The sequence below is a fragment of the Mycotypha africana genome (genome assembly GCF_025528875.1).
Source record: "Mycotypha africana strain NRRL 2978 chromosome Unknown BDF20scaffold_11, whole genome shotgun sequence".
NCBI classification, from domain to species: domain Eukaryota; kingdom Fungi; phylum Mucoromycota; class Mucoromycetes; order Mucorales; family Mycotyphaceae; genus Mycotypha; species Mycotypha africana.
In genome coordinates this window covers 856533-869082 of record NW_026515735.1, presented here as the reverse complement: position 1 = coordinate 869082, position 12550 = coordinate 856533, and the positions used below count along the sequence as shown (strand labels likewise).

The following is a 12550-nucleotide window of genomic DNA, read 5'->3' as shown; positions in this document are numbered from 1 at the left end:
ATATTTTATTGATATAAGAAGAAAACAATGAAATGTAGGCTTTCAATGCCATCGAGCGTTTATCGAATGTGATGCATCTCACTTTGAAGTTGATGAATAAGCCTATTATTTTGATTGGGAAAGCTTACAGTATGAGAATACATTCTTCATAGAACTTACTGAACACTAAACTGTACCTTAACATTTGCTCATTCTCTTCCTTTAATTGAATTACATTCTGGGTTAGATGGCTATTGTCTATCTCCAGTTTTTCTATCTTATGGCTCTGATCCTTCAATTTGACCTAAATATTTTGAGATAAATCATAGCCGCTAAGAAATACGAATTATTTTGAGCTAAACGTTATCGTAATGCTTTGCGTTACCTCAGAACTTTCAAATTCTGCAGACATCCATCTCATTTCTAATTCTTTTGATTTCAAAATCTCATCTTTCTTTTGAACTTCTGCTTCTGCTTTAGCTAGCTTATCTTTATATTCTTCATTCATCTTTTCCATGTCTTTTTGTTGTGTTGTTGTTACAGTTTTAAGACGATAAGAAAAGTTTTCAAGCTCCTTATCCTTAATGTCGAGCAACTGTTGAAATTGCGTCTGAAGAACATTAATTTCTTTTTGATGTTGATTAACGATTGTCTGTATTCTATCATCCTGATCCTGCAAAGTATAGTCATCATTAGCAATTAATACGTTTAAATTAAAGAGTCGATTTAATGAAGAGTTACCTTCAACTGCTTAGATCTCATCGAGGCTTCTTCAATACGCTCCTCTGCTTCTTTGATTTCTTTGTCCTTGGCAGCAATCATCTTTTCATAGGCTATTTTGAGAGTATTCAACTCCTCGGCATTGCAGTTATTGCGCTCAACTTCTTTTTCAAGGTTCTCCAGCTTAGAAGTCAACTCACCCTGTTCTTTCTGTTTTATCGCTAAAGCTTCCTCGTATTCGGTTGCTTTTTTGGCATATTCCTGATCTTTTTGTTTATTTTCAGCAATTATCTATATGTAAATCCAATATGTCAATTTATCTCACTTCAATCTTACTCACAATTGGTTCATTGTTTGTTTACCCGTTCTAGCTCCTTGGTGATAGATTGAAGGCTCGATTGAAGCACTTGAATAGACTCTTTATGATTTTCTTCAAGCTCTTTTATCTTGCTATCGTGATCTAACTGAAGTTTAACAATTATTTCTTGATGTTCTTTTTGCCATTTCGCTTGTGTAGAATCTATTTCTTGTTGCAATTTGTCTATAACCTCATCATTATTCTTTGCCATAGTTTCAGCCTGCATTTGCAGCTCGTTCTGAAGAGCATCTATTTTTGCACGGTATTTTGTTTCTAATGCTGCTTTATCAGCCTCGTATTGTGTGTTTGCTGTTTGTAGGGCTCCTTTGGCGGCTCCAAGTTCGTTATCCCACTGAATTTTCGAGTTGTTGTGCTTCGTTATTAGCTGCTGCATCTGTTTTTCATAATTCTCTGCTATTTCAGTCTATACAATAAATAGGAGGTAAGTTTCAAAGATTGGTATCTGAAGACAGTATAATGTCAATATTCTTCCTACCTCGATTTCGGATCTTAATACTTCAGATTGAATCTCCATTTCAGAGGTCAATTTTTGTTGCCTTTCTTCGTGTTCTTTTTTCATGCTTTCAATGACTTCATTGTGTTCAGCCTTGATTTTTTGTATTATCTTATCATAGTTCTCTTGTAAGTCAGCCTTAACAACAAGGGTAATGACGACGGCATTTTAGCGTTCAATAAGGAAGGCAATTGTTATATTTAAGTTACCTTAATTTTGTCGGCATTACCAAGAGACTTGAGTTCAATACTTTTTTGCAATTGTTCAATCGCCTCTTCATGTGCAATTGTCACTGTATTCAGATGCGTTTCATGATTGCCTTTCAAAGCTTCAATGTCTTTATCATGGTTTTCTATCATACTATCAATAGCGGTTTTATGCTGTGTAACGATATTTTCTAACTTTTCTTTGAGTTGTTCATTTTTTGTATTTAAGGCAGCAAGCTCTTCTTGTAGGCTTTCAATCAACTGCATTTTGCTAGCTTCTAAAGTTGTTAGCTCGTTTTTATGAGCTTCCTCTATTTTCTTCAACTTCAAGTCGTGATCATTCTGCAATTTTAGCAACTTCTCATCAAAACTCATTCGCAACTCTTCTTTTATAATGCTAAGTTCGCTTTCATGTTTGCCTCTATACTCATCATCGAGCTTTTTTAGTGCAGCACTATGCTTCATATTGGTTTCCTTGAGAGCTTTTTCGTGAGCCTGCTGCTGATCCTTCAATTTTTGCTCATTTTCCACGATTAATTGCTCTTGAGCTCCTTTCAACTCTTTCAGTTCCACATCATACTTTTGTGATAGCATTTCCAACTCTTCTGAGCTTGATCCCTTTAGTATATCCAATTGCTCCAATGCTTGTGAATATTTGATTTCTAAATCTTCGACCTCTGTTGATCGTTGTCTTTCAGTATTACTATTAGCTTTCTCAAGTTCGACTAGAGTATCACTTTTTTTATCAATCTCTTGTTGCATCACTCGCAATGCATCGGCGTGCTTTTGAAGTAATTCATCGATTTTTTGGGCTTGTTGTTCTTTGAGTAATTTGATATCTTGTTCGTACTGTTCTTTTATATTACTGGTTTCTTTGTTAAGCATCTTTTCATAGTTGGCTTTCAGTTCTCCTGATGCGAGTTCTACCTGTCTTATATTATCGGTTTGGCATGCTTCTAACTGCCTTAAATGTTCCAGTTTTAGTTCTTCAAGAGCAGAAAGGTGTATATCTTGAATCTCTCTTTCATGTTTTTGAGCTGCTTCGGCCAGTTCTTCAGAATGCTGCTTTTTCAGATCAGCAATTTCTTTTTCAAATTCTGCTTTGATTGTTGACACATCCTCGTCCTTTCCTGCTAAGGATTTAAAGTTTTGTTCAAGCTCATCTAATTGCTTCTGGTGAGTCGCTTTCAAGATGTTGATATCTTCCTCAACTTTTAAGCGAAGCTTTTCATTTTCCTTTGCTAACTGAGTTATTTCGCTCTCATATTTGGTTTTTAATTCCTGCATTCTCTCCTGATAACGTTGCTCAATGGCTTGTTCAGCTTCGTCTCCTTGTTGGTCTAGTTTTGATTGAGTTTGTTGAAGAGATTCTTTTAATTGCTTCTCATACTCAGATTTCAAGGAAGCCAAATTCTCGCTTTGAGCTAATTCTAAATCAGATATAGCCTTTCTATGTTTTTCCTCTAATAAATCGCGTTCCCTATCACGTTGAAGAATGTAATCCCGTTTAGCTTCATTCAATTTCGAATCGTGTTCAGTATTCAAACGAGTAATTTCAGCATGGTGCACCGCTCGAAGAGCGTCTTCTACTTCTTTTTGGATCAATTCTAAATGGCTATCACGTTCTTTCAGTAATTCTGCCAGCTTGGATTCATGCTCAATAATGAGTTCGTCATGCTTCTTTTTAGCTACTTTCAATTCCGCTTCTAGCTGCTCTATTTGTGTCGAATGATGTGCTTCTAATTGCTCAATTGTTTGTTGATGACTTTTAGTTAGCTGATCAATCTTTTGGTCAAATATTTCCCGACTTTGTCGTTCGATATCTGATCTGACGCTTGAGTCAATTTTACTCTTCGCTTCTTTGAAAGCCTCAACATGATCATCGGTGAGCTTTTGTATCTCTTCAAGATGAACAGACTTTAGCTTTTCGATCTCAAGCCGCAAACTCTCTTCAGCTTCAGAATTTTGTTGTTGCAATGCTTCTGAATGAGACTTCGACAGTTCATCGAGCTTTGCTTCATATATTGCGGTGATACGTTCCTGATGGCAAATTTCGATCAATATTATTCCCTTATATTTCTACTTTTTCTTATTTTTTTTTTCTTTTTATGTTAGTTTTACCGCTTCTGTATCTTTAATATTCTTCAAAAGGATTTCTTCTTCTTCTTTGATCATGGCGATCTCTTTGGTAAATTTCTCCGTAATTCTGGCAACCTGAATTTCGGCTTCTTTTTGTTTGTCCTTCAATTTTTCCAATTCTGACTGATGTTCCGCTTCCAATTCAGTAATTTTTTTATCCATTTGCTCATTGCATTGTTTCTGTTCATTAATTTTTTCTCTTGAGTAAAATGTCTTCCGTTTATGCCCATAATGTCTCTGTGCTTTACCTCTGCTTCGTCGCGAATTCTTTTAATCTCAACTTCAGTAATTGTCACTTGCAGTTCCTTCAGTTCATTTGTATGCATTGCATTGAGTTCTTCTAGCTGCTTTCTATGAGTAGATTCGAGAAGTTCGATTTCTCTCTGTAAAATTGCCGCAAGGGTATTAATACAGAAAAAATCAGTTTATATGTTCCCCATATCTGTATACCTTTAATGAGTCAACAGTGTCCTTTAGCTTTGTTTGATGTTCTGCATTAAGTTCTTCCAGTTCAATGGCTGCTTTTGATTTGAGTTCGTCTAATTCCTTCTCATGCTGAATCTTATCAGCTTCCGAAAGTTTCTCGAACTCTTCTATTTTGGCTAGCAAAGACTCGTATTCGGAACTATCTTTTTCTTCATTATCAGCTACAGAGGAAACTGCCTGCTGCTGTTGTTTTGCTTTATCTAGCTCTTCTGCGAGAGCCTTGAGCTGATGCTCATAATCTTCTTTCAAACTAGCTACTTGATTCATATGTTGCTCGTTTAATTGATTGCTCAGATTGGTTAATCTTGTCTGATGAGATTTATGCATCTCCTACATAGCAAAAAGTAGAGTAAGAGTAGTTACTCGGAATCAGTAACTGCGAATGACTCAGTATTATCTGGTACGTATTACCTGAACACTCTCGCGCAATTCATCGAGCTCTTTTTTCAATTTGGCAATTTCTGTTTCTTTTTCTATAATCTCTTCCTTGAGTTCTTGTTTATCCGTTTCAAGCTTTTCACGCAGCTTCTCCATATTATCTCTCAAAATCTCTTCAGCTTCTTCGGTCTTTCGGCTCCAAAGAGATTTCTCTTCCTCGAAAGAAGCAGCTGACTCCTTCAGCTCCTTCAAGGCCTCATCACGAGATGTTTCAACTGATTCAATTTTCGCTTTCAGCTGGATGATTTCCTCTATTAATTGTCGTTGTTCCATTGAATCCTCTTCAAAATGCTTATCGCCATCTTCGGAATTGTTACTCTCTTTGTTAACAATATCATCCTCTTGCGTCTCCTCCGTTGGCTTTACATCAACTGCCTCTGATTCCTCAGGAGTAGCTAGGCCTGTTTCCATCTTTTTCAGTCTTTCTTTCAGAGTATTCAATTCTTCTTCCTTATTGTCCAATAAGGATTGTTTTTCTTTAAGCAATGTCTCCATTTCTTCAGTCTATCAAGTTTGATAAATATGAATGTCAAATCTTTTCACTGTATTGGCATTTCAGATAATGCTCACCTTTTCTTTTAACTGCTTCAGCTCCGCCATAACTTCTGTCGATCTTTTCGCTGTGGAGATTGAAGATGTGATAGAGTTCCGCTTACTGGTAGGAGATGTACGGGTGGTGGAAGAGGAAGCTGAGGAAGAATTAACAGACCGACGAGCTGCTGAGGCTGAAGTAGCATTACTGCCTGCAATTAAGGTACTACCAGCACGGCCACTTCGCGTGGTTGACGCGGTAGGAGATGTCATTTTCTTACTAGTGCTATGACTACTGTCATTTGTGGCCGAAGTAGAGTTGCTACTTAAATTAACTGATGAGCGTGCTGAAGGAACTGTTGTTCGACGAGTAAGTGAAGCTGTAGAACCTGTTCCAGTTGTACCCGTTCCTGACGAGGTAAGGGCTGGTCTCCTGGCCACACCAGGTGTAGTGGTAGCACGCGATGTAGTTGATGTTGCTGTCCCAGACCTTGAGGAAGAACCAGCAGGAACTTTTGAAGCGCGAAGTGAGCTTGCAGTCGGCCTAGTGAGCGAATTAGTAGTAGCCGTATCGGCTGTACGGGTCGAAGCTTTTGTGGCTGCTGCTGCTGACTTGGTCACGGGAGCTCTGACCGTAGTGCTTGCAGTCCTAGGTGTGGTAGCGGTTGTGCTAACAGGCTTTCTAGAAGGACCTGTCGGTGTACTCGTCAGGCCGGCAGCTGCTAAAGATGATATACGACTCCTGACACTTGGAGAATTATCCGTCATAGTTGCCAAAAAAAAGAGAAAAGAGCACTTATTAGTGGGTTAAGGTCTCAAAAAATTGTATACGGTGGTATATTGGTGGAAGGATTAAGCAATTGCAAGCCTTAGAAAGAAAAGGAGAAGGAAGAGAGAAAAGAAAAAGGTTCATGATTTGAGTTTAGAGACTACTGTTTCGCAAGTGAAGTGCACTGAAATCAAAAACGAGTAATTAAGATTCAAACACAGTTAGATTGGGTGCAAAAATGAAATGCATCCCGAAGCAACTTTAAATTTTCAAACATCCAATTAGATTGAACAATGTATTCTGAGTACGCACCAAAATCCAGGAACGAAAGGTAGTTTATGTATATCTTTTGCAGCAAGCAAGCATTGCACCGTAATTATACTACGTAGTGCTACTTCAATCAATGACACTTATATTATAAAAATGAAAAGAAAATCTTGCTCTTTATAGCGAAGCTGACAAATATTTGAAGATAATTGCAAAAGAACAGAATACTTCGTGTTACAGTCAATTTCCATCAATTTGAAAAAAAAATTGCCAGACTCCAAATGCCCATATGTGTATCCGTTGATTCATTTGCAAAATATATCCACATCATCTCAATGCACAGCTATTTACGAATATCCACTAATATATATATATGGCTGCTCAAAAATATCGTAGGTGTTCTAAGAACTTCTCGTATCACCTCATTCACACTGAATGTAAAATTACTATGAGAAGCGAATTCACCACGATGGCGTATGCATATAGAATTTATTTGATTTCTTTCGCTGTTATTCATCGTTGTCAGAAAGCAATAGCTCTGCTAGTTCCCTTTCCTCTTCCTCGGTCAATACATCAGCAGTATCTTTTGCTTCTTCTTTTTTCTGCTTCTGCAAACGGGCTTCTTCATTATATTTCTCTAATGCTGCCTTTGTCAAGGACCATTTCCGCACAGAGCAATCCAAAGAGCCACTATATAAAATCGTTCCCAGCACACTTAAACTTCCCACTTCGTCAAAATGTCCTTCAATTGTACATAACAGCTTTGATGACCCAACATCCCATACTCTGATGTTATCATCACTAGCTCCAGTTACGATATAAGGGCCAGCTAATGCAATTGACTTCACGCGATCAGGATGTTCCAGCAACATATCTTCCTTGCCTGTATTAATGTTGAATCGGCGAACTGTTTTATCGGCTGATGCTGTCCATAAATCTTCTTCCCACACACGTATGCAATAAATACTAGTATCATGTCCAGCAAATGATTTGACCACTTGCATGGTCGCTACATCCCATTGAAGGACTGTGCCATCAGACGAACCAGAAAAAACGTATTTTCCATTTTCAGATGGGGCCAATGTTTCAATAGGACGACGATGTTTCTTCTCCGCTGCAATGCATTTATTGTCACCATTCTTAATATGCCATTTACGAATAAAGCAATCAGAAGAACCTGAAAGTAAATAGTCGCCAATGACAAGTATCGTTTTAACAAAATCGGTATGCCCTTCTAATGTAGCAAGGCATTCTGCTGTAGCTATATCCCATTGCTTGATTGTTTTATCCCAAGAACCTGTCCAAAGTTTGTCTTTGCAAATTGCAACTGTTGTAACGGGCCCTTTGTGCCCTTTGAAGAATTTGACAGTTTTAGAAGTCTGCGGCAATGAATGCAGAAGAGGATTTAATAACAACGCATGAAAACAACAGCCAAAGTCAAAAAATAAGAAAGGTACCTACAGCTAATGAGATTTTCCTGACAAAAAAACCAGATTCAGCAACATAAAGGTACTGGCCATCCTCATCTACTTTGATCTCTAAAGCTTTCGACGATAGTTTAATAGCTTCACCGGCTGTATAATTGTATTTAGCTGCCTTTTCTTTCTGTTTGGCGATTTCTGCATCGGTTTGAAAAAAAGCACCTGCTTCTTGACTAACGTTGACCATTTTGAATGAAGATCGAAAAACTGGAGAAAATATATTCAAGAATTAAAAAAGCTTCCTTTTTATTTTCTTTTTCTCTGATTCCATATCCTTCTTTAAAAATCGTGTAGTTTAACAACTCAGCATTACGTACACAGTAAACACGGAAAAGGCGCACAACAATTTGAAGAAAGATCAGTTGTATGTTGACAGCAGTACTTGGGCAAGATTCAAAAGGGCAAGAATTAAGTAATCCTGAGATAAAGTTATAGATTTTAAGAATTAGTGCAAAGATACTATATGTTGGATAATTATGGTAAAATAGCAATAGAACAATTAGGGGTGTTTAATGGTTATTAGGTTTAGTAATATCTCGACTGGTACAGAAGAATATATCAAATGCGTTACTTGCTGATCTGTGCTTTAGATGTTGTGAATGGTTGACAAAATTACTACTGGTCGTAGTTGGTTCTCTTGTACTCTGAGTTCGTCTTATATTGACATTGTTAGTACTGGTATATCTTCTTGCATATTTAGGAAATGCAGGTTTTGTAGCTTGCGCAGGTACAGGTGGCGGAGGAATATGGTAGGTGTTTGGTTTGGTATTGATGGAAGTTGGGAATACATTATTATTATCATCGAAAGGGCTTTTCAAAGCTTCTTCTGTCGCTGCTATACAATTGCCATCAAAATTGGTATCAATATGAAAGGGATTTTTTGAATTCATTTCTCTCTTCTGAACCGAAGGTGACTCGTATATGAATTTTTGAGTTAACAGTAATTGTTTCCCTTCTAGTGAATGATGTCCATTTCCGTCCTCTAAAAATACCTTTGCTTCCAAGTCATTAATTTCTGACATATCTGTTTGCGTCCAAGGTAGCATTTCCTGCTGTTGATAAGTAATAGGAGGTGACAGCAATTTAGTTTTACTGGTAGAGTTATCACTCAAGGGTGCAAGTGTATTGAAATAATCCATCATTTGCAAAGTGCTGCTATTATTATCGGTGGCATTAACAATAGGAGAACTGATCAGTGTATTATTAGATGTAGTGGTAATAAATGTAGTAGTATTAGTATCATGCGGAAGAAGGTTAGGTGAAAAATGTGCATTATTGGGTATGGAGGTATTCGTGGTATATGGGCCATTATAAGAGCGACGGTTTCCGTTTTGCTGCAGTGATGGCTTATTGTTAATAAAGCCATTGCTACTACTAAAGCTGCCACTGCTGTTAGTGATGCTCCACCAAGATTGCCTATTAATTGGGCGTTTTTGATGCTCTTCGCACTGTGATACAATTGTATTATTTGGTATCACATCAAAGATATGGTTCTTGTAATTGTCATCCTGCCCTTTCTCACCATTGTCAAAATAAAATGACTTTTGACTAGAATGATGTTTAAATACATCTTCCATTCGTAACGTATTGCATGGTTTAATATTACATCGCGGTATAGGTGCTACAGAATAATGACCGCATGTTATTTCGTCAAGCAAAGTACTTCAGATAACCCTCTTAAACCGTTCTTACCTCCAAGATAAACAAGGGCTCTACTGACCTTACGACCATTCTGAGCATGCGCAACCAATCTGAGTAGGGCAAAGAATTGTAACCTATCCAGTCCATGTTCCTCTATACTGGATGTTTTGAATAAAGCTAAAATCTGTAAAGTGTTATAGAGTGGATATAATAAATTAAGCCTGCGTTCGATATTTTATGATTTCTTTTTTTTTTTTTTTTTTTTTTTTGCTCCTGTTCCTTTACTTGCTCTAATTTCTCGTCGGGTAAGCTACATCCATTCAAGAACTTAAACAGCGCATGGTTACTGACTTTGCCCAAGTCAAAAGGGTCAAAATCTTTCCACCAAGACTCATATGTTTTTCGTTCATTATCGGACAATTCGGCGCCGTCAATTGAAGGTGATGTTGTCAACCAATTGTCAATATTACTGATATTGTCTTGGTGTTTATGGCTTCTTGTCGTAGCTGTTGCAATTATTGACGCTGATCTATTCAGTGTAGTTGTTGCAATGGCAGAATGTCGCTTCACAAACTGTTGAGATCGCCTATTCTCTTCGGTCTGCGATTTTTGCGACCGTTGAAAGACATGCTTCAATTTGTGCATATTTGCTTCGATCCAACTGTCAATTTCTTATGATGAATAATAACTGCTTTATCAAAAAAGATAATTAATTAGGGTTCACAGAGTCCAAAAAAGTCAGAAAAAGGTAAGAAGAGATAAAGAAAGATGGCCATAATGAAAAATAAAGAAAAGATATAAATACACTTATTGAGCATCAACAATGATCAGATCGGAAAGCCTGGATTTGAAGTATAAATCATGCTGTCTTGTACTTCCTCATATCTCAGGTCTCGTCACAATCATTATTTTTTGACAAAGTAAGTTCAATACAATCCTTCCAATGATGTTATCTAAGTATAATGAATATCTACATGGGTGCTTTTTCTCTATTCGGAAAGCCTTGGGTTCACGGTTCCATCATCGTAACTGAAGATCATCTATTTTTTCGGACATACGGCGAAATTATCGTTGTAAACAAGACTACTTTTTTGATCTTTGTCAGTCGGACACACATTGTTTGATCGGTGTAATAATGCGGACGATGTAATATGTTGGAGTAGGCAATTTCTTCTACAGATTTATATTTTAAAACAGCTCATGTTTGCAATTTCTGTTTTTCAATTGTGAGAAGTAAATTTGTAAATTTGATAAAATTTAGGGGAAATTGGTTGGTTTTTAGTTTCTCCAAAAGCGATGATGCTTCATAGTACCTCTTGGGCTTGCTGAAAAATAACTTTTTTTTGTTTGGACGTATTTCAGTAAGCAACTATATCTTCACAGTTGTAACCAAAGTGCTGTTCAGCAGAGTGATTAACGACTTTCAATACCATGTACATCATTATTACTGTTGTTTACATATAGAGAATGGAGTTTCTTAAACACATCCCCTTTGTAACATTGAAGTGAAGTAATTTTACTTCTTTCTGATCCCTCAATCATGATCTAACGATCTTTTCCCAACAAAACATCGATATGTAACACCTGCTTTGACTATATACATGCACGAACAGACGTTCGATGATTTATTCAAGTTGAACAAAAAAGAACGAGGTACTGTTCAAATACGTGTGAATTGAGTTGAATAAAAAATGTAGATACTTAGATTAAACTAATTTAATCGAAGAGACCGAAGCCCATATCGTCATCTTCTTCTTCTTCTTCTTCAGCGGGAGCATCTTCAGCAGCAGGAGCATCAGAGGAAGCGGCAGCAACAGGAGCGGCAACAGCGAAGGCTTCAGGGTTGGCAATGTATTCCTTGATCTTTTCAGAACCTTCGAAAGTGTAATCAGAGGCAACAGAGACAGCCAACAAGTTCTTGTAACCGTTGATAACGGAGTGAGGAACGGAGGCAATGGTAGGATAACCGACAGCCAAAGAGATGGAAGCAACTTCACGGATAGCAGCCATGAGCTTACCAACCAATTCATCTTCTTCAACATCAAGAACATCGGCAGAGAAGAGAGAACCGTCATCGTAAACTTGAACAACGGACATACCGTAGGTGAAGGGAGAGATGTTCAACATGTTCAAGAGAACAGCTTCGGAAGGACCGACCTTTTCACCAGAGGTAACGAGCTTGACATCAGAGACGATTTCAATAGTACCACGAGCAATCTTGGTAGGGATACCGAGAGCTTGGAAGAAAGAGGTCTTACCGGGTTCCATACCAGTGTTACCAGCAGGAACGACGACATCAACAGGAGCAACAGCACCAGCACGAGCAGGAGCAGCAACACGGTTGGAGACGATCTTTTCACGGACCTCCTTAAGATCACCATTGGTGAAGACGAAACCAATGTTACCCTTGACGAAGTTGAGGAGCTTTTCGTATTCGGGATGATCACCAATCATACCCTTCAAGGCACGACGGACCATGGTGTTCTTACCCATGAGGACAGCACCTTCACCACGGAGAGAGTGACGAATTTGGTGCATTTGGTTGGAGCTGACATTGTCAACGTTGACAATGAAGATGGACTTGTAGGTTTCCAAATAGTTGGAAAGCTTTTGGAAGTAAAGGACCTTGGATTCTCTCTTCGACATGTTAATAACTGTTCGAGGACTTATTAAAGAACTAAATAACAATGAGGAAGGGATGGATTATATGAGTAAGACATGAATGACTAATGGATGGATGGATGGATGGATGGATGCATGCTATGCATTTCGTAAGTATTTACCTGGTTAGAGGAAGAATCAAGCAATGATAGCTTCTGTCAACTTTTTAAACCAGAGAGATTTCCCTCCCAAATCAGTGACTCGGTTACCATATTAGGAAATTCACAGAAACAGCCGTCAATTACCCCGTTCGAAATAATTGAGGTAACTGTTCGATTTATATTGATTTCATTATACCCCCAGCTTCTATTATGTTTGCTTGCTCAAAATCTCCACTTACATCGCGAGTCCTCATCCAGT

At 37.8% G+C, this 12550-nt stretch overlaps 5 protein-coding genes across 5 annotated transcripts; all 5 read right to left on the bottom strand.

Moving 5' to 3' along the window:
* Positions 1–124: 124 nt before the first annotated feature.
* BDF20DRAFT_827042 (uncharacterized protein) lies at positions 125–1268 on the bottom strand (the record flags this gene model as incomplete). Its single annotated transcript, XM_053078132.1, has 4 exons — positions 125–283; positions 365–652; positions 721–960; positions 1107–1268. The coding sequence occupies 4 exons, from the start codon at positions 1266–1268 to the stop codon at positions 125–127; spliced, it is 849 nt and encodes a 282-aa protein (XP_052932418.1).
* Positions 1269–5341: 4073 nt separating this feature from the next.
* Positions 5342–6240, bottom strand: BDF20DRAFT_150183 (uncharacterized protein). Its single transcript, XM_053074799.1, has one exon. It carries the CDS (start codon positions 6137–6139, stop codon positions 5396–5398), a length of 744 nt encoding a protein of 247 aa, XP_052932417.1. The 5' UTR covers positions 6140–6240; the 3' UTR covers positions 5342–5395.
* Positions 6241–6916: 676 nt separating this feature from the next.
* BDF20DRAFT_916571 (WD40-repeat-containing domain protein) lies at positions 6917–8075 on the bottom strand (the record flags this gene model as incomplete). Its single annotated transcript, XM_053084474.1, has 2 exons — positions 6917–7786; positions 7869–8075. The coding sequence occupies 2 exons, from the start codon at positions 8073–8075 to the stop codon at positions 6917–6919; spliced, it is 1077 nt and encodes a 358-aa protein (XP_052932416.1).
* A 368-nt stretch (positions 8076–8443) lies between these two features.
* Positions 8444–10332, bottom strand: BDF20DRAFT_150110 (uncharacterized protein). The gene is made up of 4 exons (XM_053074798.1): positions 9815–10332; positions 9581–9713; positions 8881–9509; positions 8444–8723 (listed from the first exon to the last, which is right to left on the bottom strand). Exons 1-4 carry the CDS (start codon positions 10172–10174, stop codon positions 8703–8705), a joined length of 1143 nt encoding a protein of 380 aa, XP_052932415.1. The 5' UTR covers positions 10175–10332; the 3' UTR covers positions 8444–8702.
* Positions 10333–11245: 913 nt separating this feature from the next.
* BDF20DRAFT_907924 (ribosomal protein L10-domain-containing protein) lies at positions 11246–12175 on the bottom strand (the record flags this gene model as incomplete). The annotated part of the gene is made up of 1 exon (XM_053083424.1): positions 11246–12175. The coding sequence occupies one exon, from the start codon at positions 12173–12175 to the stop codon at positions 11246–11248; it is 930 nt and encodes a 309-aa protein (XP_052932414.1).
* Positions 12176–12550: the final 375 nt, after the last annotated feature.